Consider the following 19,091-nt stretch of genomic DNA (forward strand, 5'->3'; position numbering starts at 1 on the left):
GAGAGTTTATTGCCAGTTCTTTTCTTCCACTCTACGCCCTTGATTTGAGAACTAGAAGTAAATGTATTATTAGAAGCATTTAATGTATATTTCTTCTTTTTTCTTATTTTCTTTTTTGTCGTTCATAAGTTTACATTGTGTTACCTATATGTATAAATGACTTTGCCATCAAAATTAACATACAATAGTTACGAAAAAGTCTACAACCAACTCTTTTCAAAAGTTGGTTGTCGACGAGGTGATCATCTTGGGTCGGCTGTTTTTGGTCTCGCAACAAATTCTTTCATACAAGATTTTAAATCAAATTTTAACGTCTGGTATCTTGACGATGGTACTCTAGGAGGTTACGCAGATATTTTAAATTTTGATAAATGTGAAATATTTCTCCATGGAATTTGGACACCACCAACGCAATAAAAAAAATGAATACCTTAGCCTCAAATATTAAAATAATAAATAAAAAACCTCTGTAGTCCGTAAGGGCACCGATTTTCAAAGAAGCTTTTGAAGAACACATTAACACGACAATATCAAAAAAGATCTTTCTCCCCGTTTTCTGGATATTACCGCACACTCAGCACTGTTCATTTTAAAATTCTGGCTTTTTATTCCCAACTTAACTTATTTACTTCGCAGTATCGCTCAATTGCTCAACGAACATCGCAACACAGCGAGGAAATGCTGCCAGCGTTAAAGGTAAAGACCAAAGTTTGTGGACCAAACTTTTAAAATTTGTTTAAATTTTCTTTTTATAATTTATTATTATTATTATTACTATGTAGGTTAAGAAAATTGTAGACTATATATTTGATTGTTATTGTTACTAATAAACTTATTTATCATCATAAATATATATATTTAAAAAATCAGGGAGTTGACTAGGTGTATGATTATTAAATATCAATAATAAAAAGGAATATTGAAGCAAGTCAAATCAAATGCAACAAATTTTAATCCATTAATACACCACTTCTTACTTAAACAATAAAATCAATTATCTTTGGCCTTCATACTATAGGTGAAACATATGTTGGATTCGTCAAAGTTTTGCAATACGTTCGGCTCTAAGTGCCGATTAACAATTGCCGAGCACCGCAAATCTCTAGCCACATTAGCCAATGAAGTGTCCAAATCGTAGACAACAACGGGTTTCTCAGAATATTTCTGTAGCGAATCACTTGCTTTTACTGCCAATTTCGACTTGAGGAATATCACTTGAGACTTCAGGAGAGTAGCTTGGTCTTTGTACTTTAGGAGTTGCCTCATCCGTGAGTACGCGCACTTTATGTAGTCTTGATTGTATTGTGACGACAAAGGCACTTTTCCTATAAGTTTGTGGACATATGAGGACACTTTCTCCTCCCAGGTGCCCTTTAAATCTATCTGAACAGTTGTATCGCTTAAGTTCATTCGCAGCATGTGTCTTATAAGGTCATCTTGTAGGTCTTCTTGGGACTTGTATTTATCGAAAACGAGGTTGACTTCTGATACGATATCTTCAGGAGTTCCACCCAAGCAGAATACAGTACCCGTTAGGTCTGGAACATTACATTTAATAATTAAATTAATATTTTTATGTATTCTACAAAGTCTTTATACTTATTATAGAAGATATTTGTGCACATGAGTATGTGACTTACATTTTCTTTCTATTTCTTAACTCTCAGACAATGTCCTACGAGTATCAGAAGAGCAAGCCTCACGCTACACGAGTTGTTCACACACGGCAGACTTTCTTATTATCTTGTAAATTGGTGTATTTTAATTTACCATCGGGATTTACTTTATTTATTGTTATTTAACACCACGTAATATATAATGCAATATCTACAGTATATGTTACCACTTACAGGCTATCTGATCGGGCTGATTTTTACAGCAGATTAGGATGAGGTACTTAACAATGTTTTTTTTTTTAATTGATCACCCTACTATATTCTCTGGTAGTGTTTATTCGCGTTCTTTAAATTTTTAAGTATTTAATTTACCTTGTTCTTCAAGAATTTTGGCCATCTCAAGCGCCACTATGACACCTGCCTCATACCCGAGAAGATAGAAGTGACCTTTGATACCGGTTCTTTTAATTAAAGTCTGTAAAAAAAACAATATTCTAGTTTAATTGGAAGAGTTTGAAATGGTGTTAAAATGATCTTTGACAACAACAACTGTTACAATAATGATCGATCGACAAAATCGATTTTTACAAACAATCGATTTTGTCAGAGGCGAAGTTAAGGCTTAATAACCCGTTTGGCAAAAGTCATAGTTAAGTCTCGACGCTAAAATTTACTCAGACGCAGCGTCACGCGATGTTTTTCTTCACTATAAAAAGGAAAGGCATCGCAAAGAATCCTATATTAAGGACATATTACTATGATAAACAGCTTATAATTAACCTTGGCAAATCTAGCTGCCATTTCCTGAGGGGTTTCATCAGGATGCGTAAGACCCGGCTGCAGTACTAAAGCGAACAGCTTCAATCTCTCAGCCAAGAATTCGAATCTTCCATTGTGACCTTCTAAACCTGGTATGAGACATATGAAATTCTGGTTCGCGTCAAACTCGTCATCCATCTGCAAAAATTAATTGAATGATTTTTACTCTTCTAACTCCGACAAATATTATGTTATGTTCATGGGCAAAAATTAACTGATTGAAAAACTTACTGAACTTTGAATGTAGTGAGGTGGTTTCAAATTTGAATATAATGTTTTTAGTGGACCAATGTTTTATTTTATTATATATATATAATAAAAATATATATATTATATTTATAATAACTTAGAATACATTGACCAAATAGACAAGTAAGTTAGAATTTTAAGAAACATGTTTGTATTTAGAAATGGTAGCTTACCACAGCAGATGATCGCACTAACGAGGGTAGGAAAACCATTTCCGTGGTGCTTCGAAGTTCATCTACATCTACGTACGAGTAAAACTGCGCAAACCCATCCACGTCCTTGAATGTTGCGTCCAACATGTTTTCCTCAATGTTTTTAATCCTAAACAAAAAACGATACAGGATTTGTCACGCAAACTAAGAATTATTTTTAAATTAATAAAAATTGTATTTATGTGTTTCGAATTTTGTAAATAACATCGCGTTCATATAAATTGTATGACAATAATACAATTACATGAAAATGGATCATAGAACACAAATAATCAAAAATATACAACTCACTGGCTTATAGAAAGATCTAGAATGGCTTCTTCCGATAGGAGGATGCGATATTGGTCCCGCAAGTATTCTCTCAGTGGGAATAGTAATGTAGTGTCCTTGCATAATTCCTGAAGCGTGAGTGTATCTTCTAGAGTTTTCGGTAGATCGATTTCTGAAATTTTAAAAATATGATTTAAAATACAGCAGTGTTGTCCTAGTAGCTTCAACGTGCAAATGTCATCCCTGAGGTCATGGAGTTGAACCCCGACTGTGCACCAATTTTCTGCCTATGTGCGTATTTAACACGTTGCTCGTACGGTGGAGGAAAATATGATGAAGAAACCAACCCTTAGAAGGTCCGAAGGGGTATACGTTAATACTTCTTTAGTAAACGTTTACGTGTTTAGTTACTGTATTCTTCAAATAAACTATACTCAGATATATTTCTAAAATAAGGCGTTTTAAACGACTTACTAGCAATAGCAGCGATGTGATCCAACAAAGATTTCTTATTAGGAACCACCTGCACTACAATCACAGGCTCCTTGGAGTTCAATCCTTCTTCTAAGACATTCAGTATAGACTTAAATGAGAGGAAGCCTTGCACCTGAGTGAACAAAACAAAAAAAACTTTTAACCCGGGATTAAGTTGAAAATCATTTTTTAAATTGAGGAAAACTTTGTGTACGATACATTAATAAGACCATAAAACGGCAGTTTAAGATTTTCATTCATCAAGGTAAAAAGAATAAAATGCGGATCATTTTTTTTAAATCTACTTGACACTTAAATTAAAGGAGAATACGCACTAGACACACAACAGAGCGACGCCACAAAGTACTTTAAAATATTGTTACATATGCACGTCGTGTACTAACGCGCGATTCCGTTGCCACGTATCACTTTATATTTCATACAAAAACGAGCTCAGAACCAGAAACATGATTTTGAAAAGCTGGTGGTAATTTTTTTTTTTTAGGTTGCTTTAACTGTAGTATTACAATACAATTAGACCCATCGCGTTTAGAAATGGCCGATCTACTAACAACACTGCAGTGGGCAGTTCCACAATGGTTAATGAAAAACTTTAGATATCGCAACGCTTAGTTAAAGCTAAAAGCCTTTGTAGCCTTTGTAGAAGAAAGATGGATCCGGAAGATTCCTTCGTCTTAAAAGAAAGACCCTAGACTACTTTCAATCCCGAAATGCCGCTGTGGGGACTGGCAACACTGCGCGGGAGACGCTAGTTTTTACCGAGCTTCGTCGCCGGCAGGTCGTACGATCGTACCTACGCCACGTATCGCGACACAAGCTACCGGTAGACTGTTTAAACGATACATTGTATTAATTTATTTAGAGTAAATATACATGTGTGTTTAAGTATATGGGGTTTCATTTCCACCAATCCTACACCCCCATTTATTGGTGACACCGACGTGATGGACAATCAAGACGCGCATGACGCTCCCGTGATCAATAGCGTCAGTGTTAAAGTGCCGCCATTTTGGCCCGACGAACCTGTGCTATGGTTCGCACAGATCGAAAGCCAGTTTACGTTGGCGAATATCACGGCGGACACTACTAAGTATAACTATGTAGTGTCAAATTTGGATTACAAGTATGTTTCGGAAATTAAAGACATAATAAAAAACCCGCCCACTACGGACAAGTATATATCTTTGAAGACCGAATTAATATCGAGATTGTCATCATCCCAAGAACAACGGGTACGACAACTTTTAACACACGAAGACATTGGAGACCGGAAGCCATCCCAATTTTTAAGACACTTGCAAAATCTCGCAGGTCCAGAAATTCCAGATGACTTCATTAGGTCCATATGGTCGAGCCGATTACCAACAAATATTCAAGTCATAATTGCGTCACAACCAAAGAGCTCGCTAGACTCCTTGGCGTCGCTAGCGGACGCAGTTACGGACGTCATGTGTCAACCACAAATTAACCACGTGGCGTCCCCGCACAACGAGATAAAAGAACTAAGGAATTGCGTTGCCGAGCTAACCAAGCAAGTCGCAGCCCTTTCTACATCTACATCTCGGCGTCCACGCTCGCGATCGGGACAGCGTGCATACGAGTCGCGACGCCGATCACACAGCCATGGACGTTCACGAGATGTTTCAACGAGTGGCGTGTGTTGGTATCACCGCACATTCAAAGACAACGCGACAAAGTGTCGTGCGCCATGTTCATATAAGGGAAACGACAACAGCAGTCATTAATGGCGACGAACAATGGCTGCCACAACCACGTGCGTCGTATTTTTGTTGTAGATAAAAACACAAGACTGGATTTTTTAATAGACACTGGTTCGGATTTGTGTGTGTATCCTTGTAAATATGTAAATAATAAGCAGTTAAAAAACTGTGAGTACAAACTTTATGCAGCCAATGGCTCAGTGATTAATACGTATGGAACAATCAATTTAAATTTAAACCTCGGTTTACGCAGAGACTTTCATTGGCGTTTTGTAATAGCAGATGTGACGAAACCTATAATAGGGATAGACTTTTTAGCTTATTATAATCTATTAGTTGATGTGCGTAATCACAAGCTAGTGGATGTAACAACAACTCTTAAAGCAAGTGCTAAGCCAGCTTCAGCTACTGTATACCAAATCAAAACTGTTTCAGGCACCTCACGGTATCACATTCTTCTCACTGAGTTTCCGGAGGTTACGAAACCATCGGGTGAGCCAGAGGTACGTGAGATCAAACACAAGACGCTACACTACATACGGACTACGCCTGGTCCACCTGTGTTTAGCCGACTGCGCAGATTGGCACCGGATCGACTCCGCAGAGCGAAGCGTGAGTTCGAAGACATGGTAAGAACAGGTATTGCACGCCGTTCAGATAGCCCGTGGGCAGCGCCGCTACAGTTGGTACCTAAGAAAGATGGCACAGACCGCCCATGCGGTGATTATAGAGGTATAAACAGCCGTACAATACCTGATCGATATCCGGTTCGCCACATCGCCGATTTTTCACATAATTTAAATAATTGCATAGTGTTTAGCAAAATTGATTTGGTGCGCGCATACAATTTAATACCTGTCAATCCCAGTGACATACCTAAGACTGCGATTACAACACCGTTCGGTTTATTCGAATTTCCTTACATGGGATTTGGTCTGCGGAATGCCGCCCAGTCATTTCAAAGATTCATGGACGAAATATTAAGAGATCTGGATTTTGCTTTTCCTTATATTGATGATGTTCTCATTGCCTCACGAAGCCATGATGAGCATGAGATACACCTACGTCAAGTACTTGGACGTCTACGAGATCACGGAGCTGTTTTGAACACTTCTAAGAGCATATTCGGTGTTTCAGAGATCGAGTTTCTTGGATATCTTATCACTGCAGAAGGCACACGTCCTACTCCAGAGAAAGTCATCGCAATCCAGAACTTTACGCAGCCGAAGAATTTAAGAGAACTCAGACGATTCCTTGGCATGATAAACTTTTACAGACGTTATTTACCAAATGCTGCTCAGATGCAAGCACCACTCCATGATCTTCTTTCTGGTAATGACAATAAAGCAACGACGCCCATATGTTGGACGCATGAGCTCGAGGAGGCCTTCAAGTTGTGCAAAGAGAACCTTGTGGGTGCAACTCTCCTAGCTCACCCAAATCCAACGGCGAAGTTACTGTTAGTAACAGATGCATCGGATATAGCGATAGGTGCAGTACTACAACAAAAGATTAATGACGTATGTCAACGCACGCATGACGCATTCTTTTCGAAAAAGTTAACATCAGCTCAGCGGAAATATAGCCCATTTGACAGAGAATTGCTTGCAATCTACGAGGCAGTGAAATACTTCCGGTTTATGGTCGAGTTAAGACCTTTCACGATTTGGACCGACCATAAACCTATTGTCGCAGGATTTCGCAAGGCATCGGACAAATGTTCGCCACGGCAATTCCGGTATTATGATTTTGTCTCGCAATTTACGACTGACGTGAGATATATCTCCGGTGATGATAATGTCGTAGCGGACGCACTGTCAAGAATCGAAGCTATATCGGACATAGACTTAGACCAGCTGGCTGCAGCACAAGATAGAGACGCGGAATTGAACGATATATTAAACAGTAATTCTTCGTTAAATTTAAAGAAAATTTACATCTCTAATTCCAGCAAAGTGTACTGCGACATCTCCAGCCCTTCGCCACGTCTGTACCTCACACCTGATTTTCGGAAACAAGCGTTCAACTCCATCCACGGGTTGAGTCATCCTGGTGCTAAGCCTACGATTCGACTTATGACAGAGAGGTATGTTTGGCCGAATATAAAAAAAGATTGTAGGGCATGGACGAAAGCCTGTATAGCGTGCCAACGCTCAAAAGTTGGAAGACATACTCGAGCCCCTATACACGTTTTTTCACAACCATCTTCACGTTTCGCCCATGTTCATGTAGATCTTATTGGACCGCTGACTATTTCACACGGCTACCGTTATTGCTTAACTGCTGTCGACCGATTCACGAGATGGCCTGAAGTTATTCCGTTAACAGATATAACGGCTGAAAGTGTGGCTTATGGTTTTGTTAACGAGTGGATCGCACGATTTGGTTGTCCGCTTAAAATTACAACTGATAGAGGAAGGCAGTTCGAATCGCATCTCTTTAAAGAACTTGCAAGGCTTACTGGTTCCGAGCATATCTCAACTACTGCATATCATCCTGCAGCTAACGGCCTGGTGGAGAGATTCCATCGACAATTAAAAGCGGCTATAATGTGTCATGATAACGAGAATTGGCATGAGGTGCTTCCTTTAGTTCTTTTAGGCATACGTAGCGCATGGAAGGAGGATATATCGTCCAGCTCTGCTGAGCTGTTATACGGTGAAGGTCTTAGATTACCTGAAGACTTATTCATATCGTCGGGTACTGAAATCACCGACCACAGTGACTTCTTGTCGCGTCTACGGCAGCATATCAGCCAGTTAAAGCCAACGCCTGTTATGCGACATGGTAAGGCCAAAACATTCGTGCATAAGGATCTAAAACAGGCAACGTCGGTATTCTTAAGGCAGGATGCCGTACGTAAATCTTTAAAACCACCATACTCTGGTCCGTACAAAGTCCTTGACCGGACAGACAAGACCATGAGAATAGAAATGGACGGCAAGACAACAACGGTGTCTATAGATCGAGTGAAACCGGCACACATATTGACTGAGGAGGAGCCTATCAATAACACCATTGCAGTTCCCAGTATGCCCCCTGCGAAGAAGCCTGATTATGTAACTCGTTCAGGCAGAAGAGTTCGATTTCCGCGCCACTTGTACGACCTATAGGTCTCCGGGGGGGCTGATGTGGGGACTGGCAACACTGCGCGGGAGACGCTAGTTTTTACCGAGCTTCGTCGCCGGCAGGTCGTACGATCGTACCTACGCCACGTATCGCGACACAAGCTACCGGTAGACTGTTTAAACGATACATTGTATTAATTTATTTAGAGTAAATATACATGTGTGTTTAAGTATATGGGGTTTCATTTCCACCAATCCTACACCCCCATACCGCAATGGCTAAAGTCGAGAAGTTTTATAATATATACTTATCGGAACAACTTTGTTTGTTAGCGCGTTTCACGGTATATCAGGGTACATCGTTCGAACTGTCGCTACGCCTTAATTAAAAAAAATACTTACCGATTCAAAATCAGGTGACTTGATGATAGTCACATTGTGCTTAGAGGGAGTTGCTGATGTGAATACGTCATCACCTATGCGGTTACCGATGTCGATAACAGCAAAGTGTCTGAAATTAAAAAGAACTTCTTTTCACAGGTATTAAATAAATAAACTGGTAAACATTAATATAATATATACACAACAAAACAAAATCACATAATAAAACATGAGGTATAGTTAAAACTGAAAGTGCTTAGACCAGTAGGATTCCCTGCATCGTGGGCACACCATAATGGTTTTAGGTACTGGACGTAATAATTTCTACACTTAAAATTTTATAATAAGTTTTCTAGTGTTGCACAAGGAAATCACTTCCTGTTTCAGCTTAGGACAGTTTGAGATGTTGCTTAAGATAGACAGTGCATGTATAGCAGTATATAAACATATAATGATTAAATAATTCATAAACGTAAGCAAGGCAAATTAACAAAATCGGAAAAATTGTGAGATTTTTATTTTTCGTTTTACCAGATTCTAAGATTCGGGATTGTTTCGGGATTTATTTCTTTTAATTCAAATATTACTTTCGCAAGCAACAAAAAAAAAGTAAAATTATATAAATAAAAGAGAACTTACTCGACAGCTGATGTTAATTTCCTAGAAGCTGTATCCAGTGTATCCAAATATGTAGTGACGTCAGTGTACTTCTGGGCTTTGCTGACAATCATGTAAATAATCTGGATTTTCCCCAGGACAGTACTCTTGTTAAGAAGGCACTCTATATACTTCTTGTTCCAGAGTTCTTGTCTGTCAATGACAACGTGTACACCAGCATCTTGCCAGGATCTATGTAAACATAACAAACTCATATTCACATAATGAAATTTTAAATAAAACAGCCTCCTATAATAATTATACACCGAAATATGTAAATCGTAGTACGTACAGACCACTATTAATTATATTATTATAAGGCCGTTCGGGACATTTTAATTATTTGGAATTGAAAGTATTATAAAGTTATTTATTAGTAATATACAAAAATATAATAAATATATCATAATATAATATAAATAAAAATATAATAAATGTTAAAATGTTCCGTTCTTACGTATTATATCATTACAATCTAGGAAAAGAATATTGTTTTTTTAATATACATGTTGGACTTTTTGAAAAGTTTTGTCATTGCAATAAGATACTGAAAGTCCCAGTCCCAGAGCCCAGAGATAAGATTTTTTTACCTCTGTTTAACGAGGAAGGCGTTACTATAAGGCGCCTGAATGTAAAGTTGCTTAGCACCTTGTGCGACCAGTCTATCAGCCAGCTGGATCGCCAATACATCGTCATCTGATATGATCAAATTGCATGATTCGGGTGATATTTGGAGCCTGAAAATTTTAAGAATGGAATACGTAAATATAGATTTGATAATGTAAAAAATAAAAACATTAGAGATACAGTTTTTATTGCTACCTAGGTTTAACATCAGGAATGGGTTGTTGCATGTCAAGAAGCACTCGTCCGCGATGTCTACTTGCAGCCAATAGACGGAAGGCGCGAGAGACGTCACTGGGCGGGAACGATACACGGGACAGAGGACGTACGTAGCCACGCGCTATTCCTTCGCTTACGAGCACTTGCAATCGCTAGAATATAGTACTTAATCAGGTTTTAGTATAAAAATACTTTTGCATTATTGAGTCAAGTCAAGTATGAGTTCTGTTTGACATAAATAATGTTTTTTGACTAATGAGTCATAGTAAATGCTGAATATTTTAATATTATATGAAGGCTATATTAAATATATGAATTCTTTGAACTTCCCCTTTATTTCAATTAAATTTTTTTTTCAATTTTAAAAAATACTTCCTAATTAGTGTTGTTTTAATTAAATGATAACACTATATGACTTAGACCCAAAAAGACGACGGCGTGTGTCAAGCTAACACATACAGATACAGAAATCTAAATCACAGACCCAAAAAACTTTTATCGCCATAAGAGCGTTAGGATATTTACGAGGACGTCGAGACAGAATACAAAATACCATCCGTATCGACGTCCATCGTTCCACAACTAAGCGTTTTTTAAGGCACTTTTTGGCCGTGCACCACCACTATGTCGACCAGCTGCCCACTGAAGTATTTCCGAACCAATTCGACAAGAATAGAGCGTACCAATTCTTGAAAAGCCGGCAACGCACTTGCGAGCCTTCTGGTAATGTGAGTGTTCATGAGCGGCGGTATCACTAAACAACAGGTGAGCCTCCAGCCCGTTTGCGTCCTCTTACGTAGAAAATTGGTGGCAAACCGGCAGGGGAAAATTTACCTTCATATCGTGTTCAGTCTGAAATATGCTGCGGATATCGATGGTGGCGTAGGAACGGCATTTAGAGAAATTGTTCATTCCGAGTGTAAAGTTTTCTCGCTCAATCAGCAAACTGGCATCATAGTACACGCCGTACTCGGCGAGACATCCAATAGAAGTCTGAAAATAAATAAAATTAATGTTGAAATATTTAATCACTTCAAATTCAAAATTAATCTTTCAACAAATACTTGTGAATATGAATGAATGAAATTTTTTTTAGTAAACGTAGTACTTGCTAAGTAAAGTATTTTTTATATAATCAACAGTTTAGGTTTCACTATATACAAAAAAGAATTGAGAGATATGACTCAATAACGGATGAACCCATTTGGCTGAAAATTGCTGAGAAGGTAGCTTTTCATCCTATTTTCGTTGGACCTAAAACGTAGTACAACAAGACGCAACAAACAGAAAACCTAAAAATTTATGACGGTTGATGTGTTTATCTCGAGTTCCTATTAGATTATCGGCACGATAATCTACAATCGAACCAACACGATCAAATCTTTCGCGACAAAGCCGTAATGCTAATGGACCGATTTTGATGAGTGTTTATTGTTTAAGTGGATTTAAGAATAGTTTATAGAAATAGTTATATTATTTACAATTAGATGTTTTTTGTTTATTTTATTTTTAAGTTTGAAATTTTGTATTTAAGATGTGTGTACAGGACAACGTTTGTCAGGTCCGCTAGTTTTTTATAAAAAAAACAATCCTGACCTAACACGTAACCCTAAAATGAAAAGAATGCACAATACATGAATAAAACTTACACACGAAAAACAAATGAAATGAAATTAATTCGAGACAATATTACATAGTAAAAAACATTACAAAAAATTAACCAACTAAAAATAGGCACTTACAAATAGAACTTTTCAGTTCAATAGATAAGACAACTTTTTAAATAAACTGCAAAAAGACAAACGAAATATTTTTCTTTAAAATTAATAATTACATTCTTGAACTCCTTATTCGCACAGCTGATGATGATGTCGACACCTCTACCATTCGTGGCAGACCTCACCATGTCAGCGAAACTGTGGTTGCGAGAGTTACCGATGTGGTCCTCTGTGAAAAAAAAATCATAGAAAAATCAGTTTATGGAAAGATGAAAGAGGATTTATATATTTCTTCAAAAGACAGTTTTGTTTAATATAGTTTTCTCTTGCTGAAAATAGTTAAGGCAGTACATAAGTTCGGTGGCGGTTATTAGAACGAAACTCTTTGGACAAAGCTAAGTTGTTTCCACTTTCTTCAATCGTTTAAAACATTCGACTATAAAACAAAAAAATAGGGTTACGACAAAAACTAAAAAAAACTGTAATTGGCTTTTTATGGGTTCTTAAAACTTATACCACCAGTTTAATACTCGAAAAAAAAATAATTTAAGCGTACGACCAACCAGACTCCAGAAGATTAACCACTCCCTATACGGGAATTGTATTCTTTTTACAACAAACTCCTAAGCGAAATTAGAGAATTACCATAAAATGACCCTAATCCTTGGTATTTTGGATTTGCTCCAGTTCATACTAATTGTAAGACTCAAAACTTAGCGATCAAAAGGAGTAGCGGAAGTTAAGCACGCAAGTTTCAATATTACCAACTCATTTCATTAGATAAAATTTGAATATTTGTTTCGTGCAGAACAATAATAGACAAAGAAATCGTCGCATACCTTGCAACTGAGGGAAGAGCTTCTTAACGAACTGCTTCTTCTTCAGATCACTGACGGTGGTAAAGACTTCGCAATCAAATGCAAGAGCAATGGAGATTGCAGCTTGGGCCAACGCACCTGTTCCACCGTGTACCAAGATGCTCATACCGGGTAAAAGGCGGCTTTTAGTGCTCTAAAAGTGTAAAGAAATTATTAAATCTTACGTGGTTCAATTTTATTATTAAAATGTCAATGAGATTTTTGCTCGAATATTTTAGAGAATTATTTTAGAAAATGTCACTGACAAATATTAGTCACTTCGTATGTATTCTATACGATTATTAATTTTTAAATTAAAATAATATTATGAGATACTAATTTACATGAAAATTAAACGAAACGCATGAAATAAAATAAGAGCAAAATAAAAATATTACGTCAAAGCACCTACCAAGCAGTAGAAGGCCAAACAATAGGCCAAAGGCACGGTAGCAGCATCTTCAAGGGTCCAATGCGCAGGCACAGGCCACAATTGCTCACTCTTGGCCCGCACAATAGCACTCACGGAACCCGATTTAACAAGACCCATAACACGGACACCACTAAAAATGAATATTTTTGTCAAGAAATACAATAGTAAACCAATTAGTGTTCTCTTTCTCTCAAACCTGTCGCGATCTACGTTTTAGAGTAGAACGAAAAAAATAAGTAAGGAACTCCAAGTTCTATCAAATATATTCACTGTGTTTATAGCGCAGGTCAAGAAATACACACCTTTCCGTCACACCACTGAAGTCCATTCCAAAGGTTAAATCCGTATCAAAATCGATGGGTACTACTCCCATACTTCTTTTCGTGTCGAGGCTATTCAGAGTAGAATAGTGTACCTATAAAAAAATGATTTTAAAATACTGTAATAATTCCTCCATTCATATCCGTCAGATGTAACAATATTGCCTATATATATATATATATATACGAAGGGTGAGTTTATTACAACACAATAGGAATATAAGTACGCATTAACATTTTTTAAATGTGTATGTAACAAACCTTCACGTTAATCCCTGGTCCAGTAGGCTCAGGTGTTTCGACCCAGGTCAATGAATCGATGTCTCCAACGTGAGAAATCTGGAGTATCGCATTACCCTTGCTTTCTACCTGACGTTCCACGGGAAGGTAGTACTTGCCTCCCCAAATACCCTTAAATAATTTAAAGAATCATCGTCACATCCAGAAAACATAATATTACATAACGTCACATACAAAATTAGTTACAAAAAATGACATTCTGGCTAAAAATAAAATTTTTAAATTAAAAGTGGAACTTCGATATATCTACTAGTTGTCCTGTGACCTAGCAATATTGACCAGCGTTATTAAACGTAAAAGAACAGTTTATAATAAGAATAGGGTACAAGGTTTTATACAATGTTCCCAGACCAGAATACTTACGTGATCTAATACATTGAAGGTCAAATTCAGAGGTGGCAAATCGTTCAAACACTGTTCATTGGACACTTTGTGGTTTATTTCAATCATGTATATCTTCTTGTTAGACCCAATGCTGGCCTTGCTCCATTGCTTCACTAGTTCTGACAAACCTGGGACTTTCGGGTATGTCGACACAATCAAGAGGTTCTGTCCGGCAGGAAGTAGGGAAAGACTAGATTTTAATAACGCAAGGTCTTCAGTAGAATGGACTGTAACTGCGCTGGAAATGGAACGGGATTGATTTGGACGCCAACTTATAAGTTGGATTTGCGCATTGGAGACTCTGTGAGAGGAGACAGGGATGTAGAGAGATGCCGGTCTCTGCTTTGGTTCTGAAAATTCTTTGTTAATGATGAAGAAATCGCGTGGAAGGATATCGTGTAAGGCTTTCGTGAGCTGGAAAAAATATTATCATAAGATGAAGGTTAAACCGGTACTGATTTTTCTTAAGAGTTAAATATAACATTACACTTACAGATTCATCAAGTGATAAGTCATTGAGAAGTAAGACATCAACTTGATTATCAATATTGGTCAGTTTGAGGAGGTCTCTCTTATCAATACAAGCAAGGTTCACTTTGACCCCAGGAATTTGTTCAACGACAGATTTCAATCCACTATATTTAGAGTCAGGTCCGTTAACAACTAGGACATTTATTGTGCTTTTGTTAACATTTTCAGCAACTATTTGGAGGAACACTGCAAGAGCTGACGATTCCTGTAATAAAAGAAAAGTATTGTATACTCATGTATTCAGTGTTTGCTTTAAGAATATGCATGCAATATGAATCATTCTCTTTCTTCTTCTTCTTCTACTTCTTCTCATTCTCAAGAAAAAAATTGACAATAGGACCAAACCGATAGAAAGAAGAGTGTCGTGCGCCTGGTTTTGATCCCTTAAGAAAGTACTTAAAAGTAAAGACTTCCCAATGGTTGCTAAGAAAAAGGTGTTCAACTTATATATCCTACTATGGGATACTTACGGCTGTCAGACTTGGGCATTATCTCAAGAAATCTCTTTTAAAGTTGAGAACATGCCAAAAAGGAATGGAAGCATGGTGGGTGTCAACACTGAGACATCGCAAAAGAGCAGAAGAGATATGATTAACGACCAAAGTAGCGGACATCATAAAGAAAATAAGGCAATTGAAATTGGGCCCTCAAATGGGAAAATCAGCCCTAAGGGTTAATAATATCTTTAAACAAAGAAACTTTAGTTCCAATCCAATTTCGGGCGCCATAAAAGTCAGTCATGATGCATTTTATTATTGCCTTCCGTTTATAAGAGTACTTCACATTTCAATAAAGGTTCTTTAAATAATATAAACACGAAAAAACGTATACTTAATAATGAAAAAACATACGTTACTTTGCCCCTTGGGGAAATGGGGTACAAATTTGTAGGCCTTCACAGAAACGCTCTCGCTACTCGCTGGCCGAGAACAGAACCTCACATTATGGAAGGTTACACCAGAGCATCTGGAAATTTTAACCATTTTCTATTTTTATAATATTTGAACTTACTAAACTAAATCAATTGCTATGCTATACAAACAATAATAACCCTTTTTATAACTTTCCTAACAAATTATACTTCTCTTATTATTGGGGAACCATATTTGTCTAAAAAACTCGTCTTTCTCATATTTAAAGATAGAAATTCAAACTTAGATTTCGGGTTCGAGGCAATAAAATCTGATCTTCTAAGTAAATGGTGGAAGCATGTTATACTTATAATAAATACATTTTCCATGGAGGTAAACCTATTTGTTTGTACACTGGCTGAGTTCACAAGAGTTGCTTGGTATATTATTAGTCATAAGATCTAGATATATCTTTTTAATGTTTATTAATTGGAGGATTATCGGTGTAGGTTATTGTTTAGCTCTATCGCATTAGTGGTTAAGATATAATTATTATGTGGAAATTAATTTAAAAAAAATGGATTTATATTTTGGAACCTATGTTACTTAGACAATAGCATACTAATACTTAGAATTTTTGTAATCGGTTTTTAAATGCATTCGTTACAAACATCCATCCATATGTGAATTTTTCGTTGGTATCTCATCCAGTTCAGAATGTTACCTCACCTTGAAACATCCAAAACTTCAGAGACATAAGCATCTAGAGTACTGACATCCTCGGGCATTTTATCGACATTTAGATCAATTTGGCGAATAAATTCCAGCTCCGAAGAACCATGGCTTTTCTTCAACATGTTAAGTTGAATCAAACCATCTATCAGCGTCACCCAATTCTTATTCCATGAAATTTTCGCTTGACTAAGCGACGTGGACGCTTTACTAATGCTTCGGAAGTCTCCGCTAAAAAACAAACATTATTTTACTGGACAGATGGTGAAATGGATATTTATATGTGACTTACCATAGCAACAAAGACGTTAGTCTTTAGTCCTACTTTTCGAAAGCATTTTAGTTACAAGATAGTCATGTTAAAGCTTAATAGCCCTTGGACTTAAGATCCACATAATAATTACTCTTAAATAACTGTTTGTTAGAGCAGTGTTGGCCTAGTGGCTTCAGCGTGCGACTCTCATCAACCCAGGTTCTATCCCCGGCTATGCCCTAATGGACTTTTTTCTATGTGCACATTTAACATTCCCTCGAACGGATAAGGAAAACATCGTAAGGAAACCGGCTTGCCTTAGACCCAACAAGTCGACGGCGTGTGTGAGGCATATGAGGCTGATTAGATTTGCAAATGATCATGAAACAGATATCTGAAACCCAGACCTAAAAGGGCTGTAGCACCTTGTTTTTTTTTCATTTATTTAAATATAGGTTTCTTACCAATAATTGTAGTCTTTAGTTTTTAACAACTTGTAGATATCGTCTGACGTCAGAGATAACTCTTCGTGATCTGCAGTGGTGACGTCAGGCCCGACTACATTATTCCAGATTATGTAACCGGTCACGATTTCAGTGTTTTTAGTATATACCTGAAATGTAAATTCGATAAAAAAATCTAAATAGATATTAAACTTAACTAAGCCCAACGGTTAAAAATTAACCTTATTTATTCGAACGAACTAACTATTTCTGTCCCTTTTCAACTTTTACGTTAAACAAAATTTAATAGAAAGAGGCGAAAAAGATTCTATCATAACTACACTGCTTCTATAAATAATGTTTTTATAATACGTAGTCAAGAATAGTAATAATGTGTTTCAACCAAACTATAGTAATAAACGTTACCTCAAACCGCCCTGTACCGCGATGTATGGTGACATACAGGATAAACGTTTGTTGTTCGCTGATCAAAGGTTGCACGGTAAAGCGCACGTCACGGAAACGTACTGACTCGCTGCGACGACGGATCCCACGCACCATACTAAACGTATCCCATACACATGTGAGTGCACCCGCGAATGGGTAAGTATTCATGCCTGACAATTTAAATTATAGTTAAATAAACCTGGTGCTGGCTCTGTGTCTTCAACGTGCGTCTCTCATACGTTCAAATCACAATGCACCAATGGAATTTTCTTTCTATGTGCGCAAGAATCGTAAGGAAACACAGAAAAATGATTACCTACTTGTCCAGAATATAAAAACGGACTGAATCTGAGTCCAAGACCTAATAGGATTATGATCATTAAACTTTCTTTACAAGTCTCTTGTGTCAAATTTGTCAATGCTCGATTACCATAAAACTATAACAAGGTGGATGCATGATTTTCAGTGTTGTATTTAATTCAGTTTTCTATTTTCAGTGTAGAATGTCTAAATTGGGTGTTTATTTTATCTTCAATTAGAAATATTGTTGAATCCCCACGTAATCTCCATAGTAATTTAAATGAATGGTCATTTCTTTTTGCAAATATGAAAAGATCTGTAGAACTTTTTGGAAATATTTTTGATTCAATAAGGCTGTTATAGCATTTTTGCGTAATCTAAATGATTCCAATAAAAATTACCTTTCACAACGTGTCCTCGAAGATAGTTGTATTCGTCATCGTGCACAGATATAATGAATTTACATGCGGCGGCATTCTTAAGATCCTCCGTTTTGAAAAGAGGAAGTATCCTGAAACAAAAGGTCTTCTTAATATTGTTACGAGCTAGGGGATCGGATAGAAAATGCCGTAGATTTATTCAAGGGTTTATTTCTTGGTAAATCAATGAGGAATTTATGGGCACGAATTAATTGCAGAGATGCACTAATAACACACAAAAACACAGTCACTAATTACTTCACTTATGCACACTTCACACAGTACTTTATCACTTATATTCACTTTATTCGCACTTTATCGCTTCGGTGTTTCGCTCTTGTTATCGCATTCAAAACTAAAAGCGACTAGTCGCGTTTCGGCTCGCTTATATATCCCTGGGAATAATTCTAAACAATATTCGAGAACTTTCTAGGCGGGCTTGCTACTGAGTAGCGATTGCACAATTCTAGAACGTCCGCACTCTTTGTCTCTTTCGCACGTTGCTCCGTCCTTGTCGTACGGCGTTCTAGAATGATCAGTCTAGTTTCGAGAAAGTTCTGATGTTCTGATCTTCTCTCTCTCTCTCTCTCGCATTTCGTCCTTGTCTCACACCTAGAAAGTTCGGTCTAGAATATTCCTTCATCAAAGGGGTATAACTAGGCCTGAAAACGCCTGAAAACGGGTCTCCTGAAAACTACACCACTCTACTACACATGTTCTGAAACCGACTGAAAAAAGGTTTCAGCTTCCTGAAAACTAGGGTAACATTATG

General features: G+C 37.2%; 1 protein-coding gene across 2 annotated transcripts in view; it reads right to left on the minus strand.

Annotated features, from left to right (window-relative positions):
* Nucleotides 1-934: 934 nt before the first annotated feature.
* Nucleotides 935-19,091, minus strand: part of LOC123710477 (fatty acid synthase-like) — a 34,064-nt gene continuing 15,907 nt past the window's right edge. For both annotated transcript variants that reach the window (XM_045662405.1, XM_045662406.1), the window contains exons 18-40: nt 18,302-18,411; nt 17,580-17,770; nt 17,175-17,323; nt 16,455-16,688; nt 15,726-15,840; nt 14,837-15,079; nt 14,323-14,757; nt 13,921-14,070; nt 13,642-13,754; nt 13,319-13,469; nt 12,889-13,060; nt 12,166-12,278; nt 11,166-11,324; nt 10,311-10,483; nt 10,079-10,225; nt 9,471-9,680; nt 8,853-8,961; nt 3,641-3,773; nt 3,188-3,338; nt 2,858-3,005; nt 2,397-2,573; nt 1,989-2,091; nt 935-1,538 (exon numbers count right to left, since the gene is read on the minus strand). In XM_045662405.1, the coding sequence (XP_045518361.1) occupies nt 991-1,538; nt 1,989-2,091; nt 2,397-2,573; nt 2,858-3,005; nt 3,188-3,338; nt 3,641-3,773; nt 8,853-8,961; nt 9,471-9,680; nt 10,079-10,225; nt 10,311-10,483; nt 11,166-11,324; nt 12,166-12,278; nt 12,889-13,060; nt 13,319-13,469; nt 13,642-13,754; nt 13,921-14,070; nt 14,323-14,757; nt 14,837-15,079; nt 15,726-15,840; nt 16,455-16,688; nt 17,175-17,323; nt 17,580-17,770; nt 18,302-18,411 (4,234 nt within the window). In that variant the 3' untranslated portion in view covers nt 935-990. The remainder of the gene's footprint in view (nt 1,539-1,988; nt 2,092-2,396; nt 2,574-2,857; nt 3,006-3,187; nt 3,339-3,640; nt 3,774-8,852; nt 8,962-9,470; nt 9,681-10,078; nt 10,226-10,310; nt 10,484-11,165; nt 11,325-12,165; nt 12,279-12,888; nt 13,061-13,318; nt 13,470-13,641; nt 13,755-13,920; nt 14,071-14,322; nt 14,758-14,836; nt 15,080-15,725; nt 15,841-16,454; nt 16,689-17,174; nt 17,324-17,579; nt 17,771-18,301; nt 18,412-19,091) is intronic.

The sequence above is a fragment of the Pieris brassicae genome, chromosome 5, assembly GCF_905147105.1.
Source record: "Pieris brassicae chromosome 5, ilPieBrab1.1, whole genome shotgun sequence".
Classification (NCBI taxonomy): Eukaryota; Metazoa; Arthropoda; class Insecta; order Lepidoptera; family Pieridae; genus Pieris; species Pieris brassicae.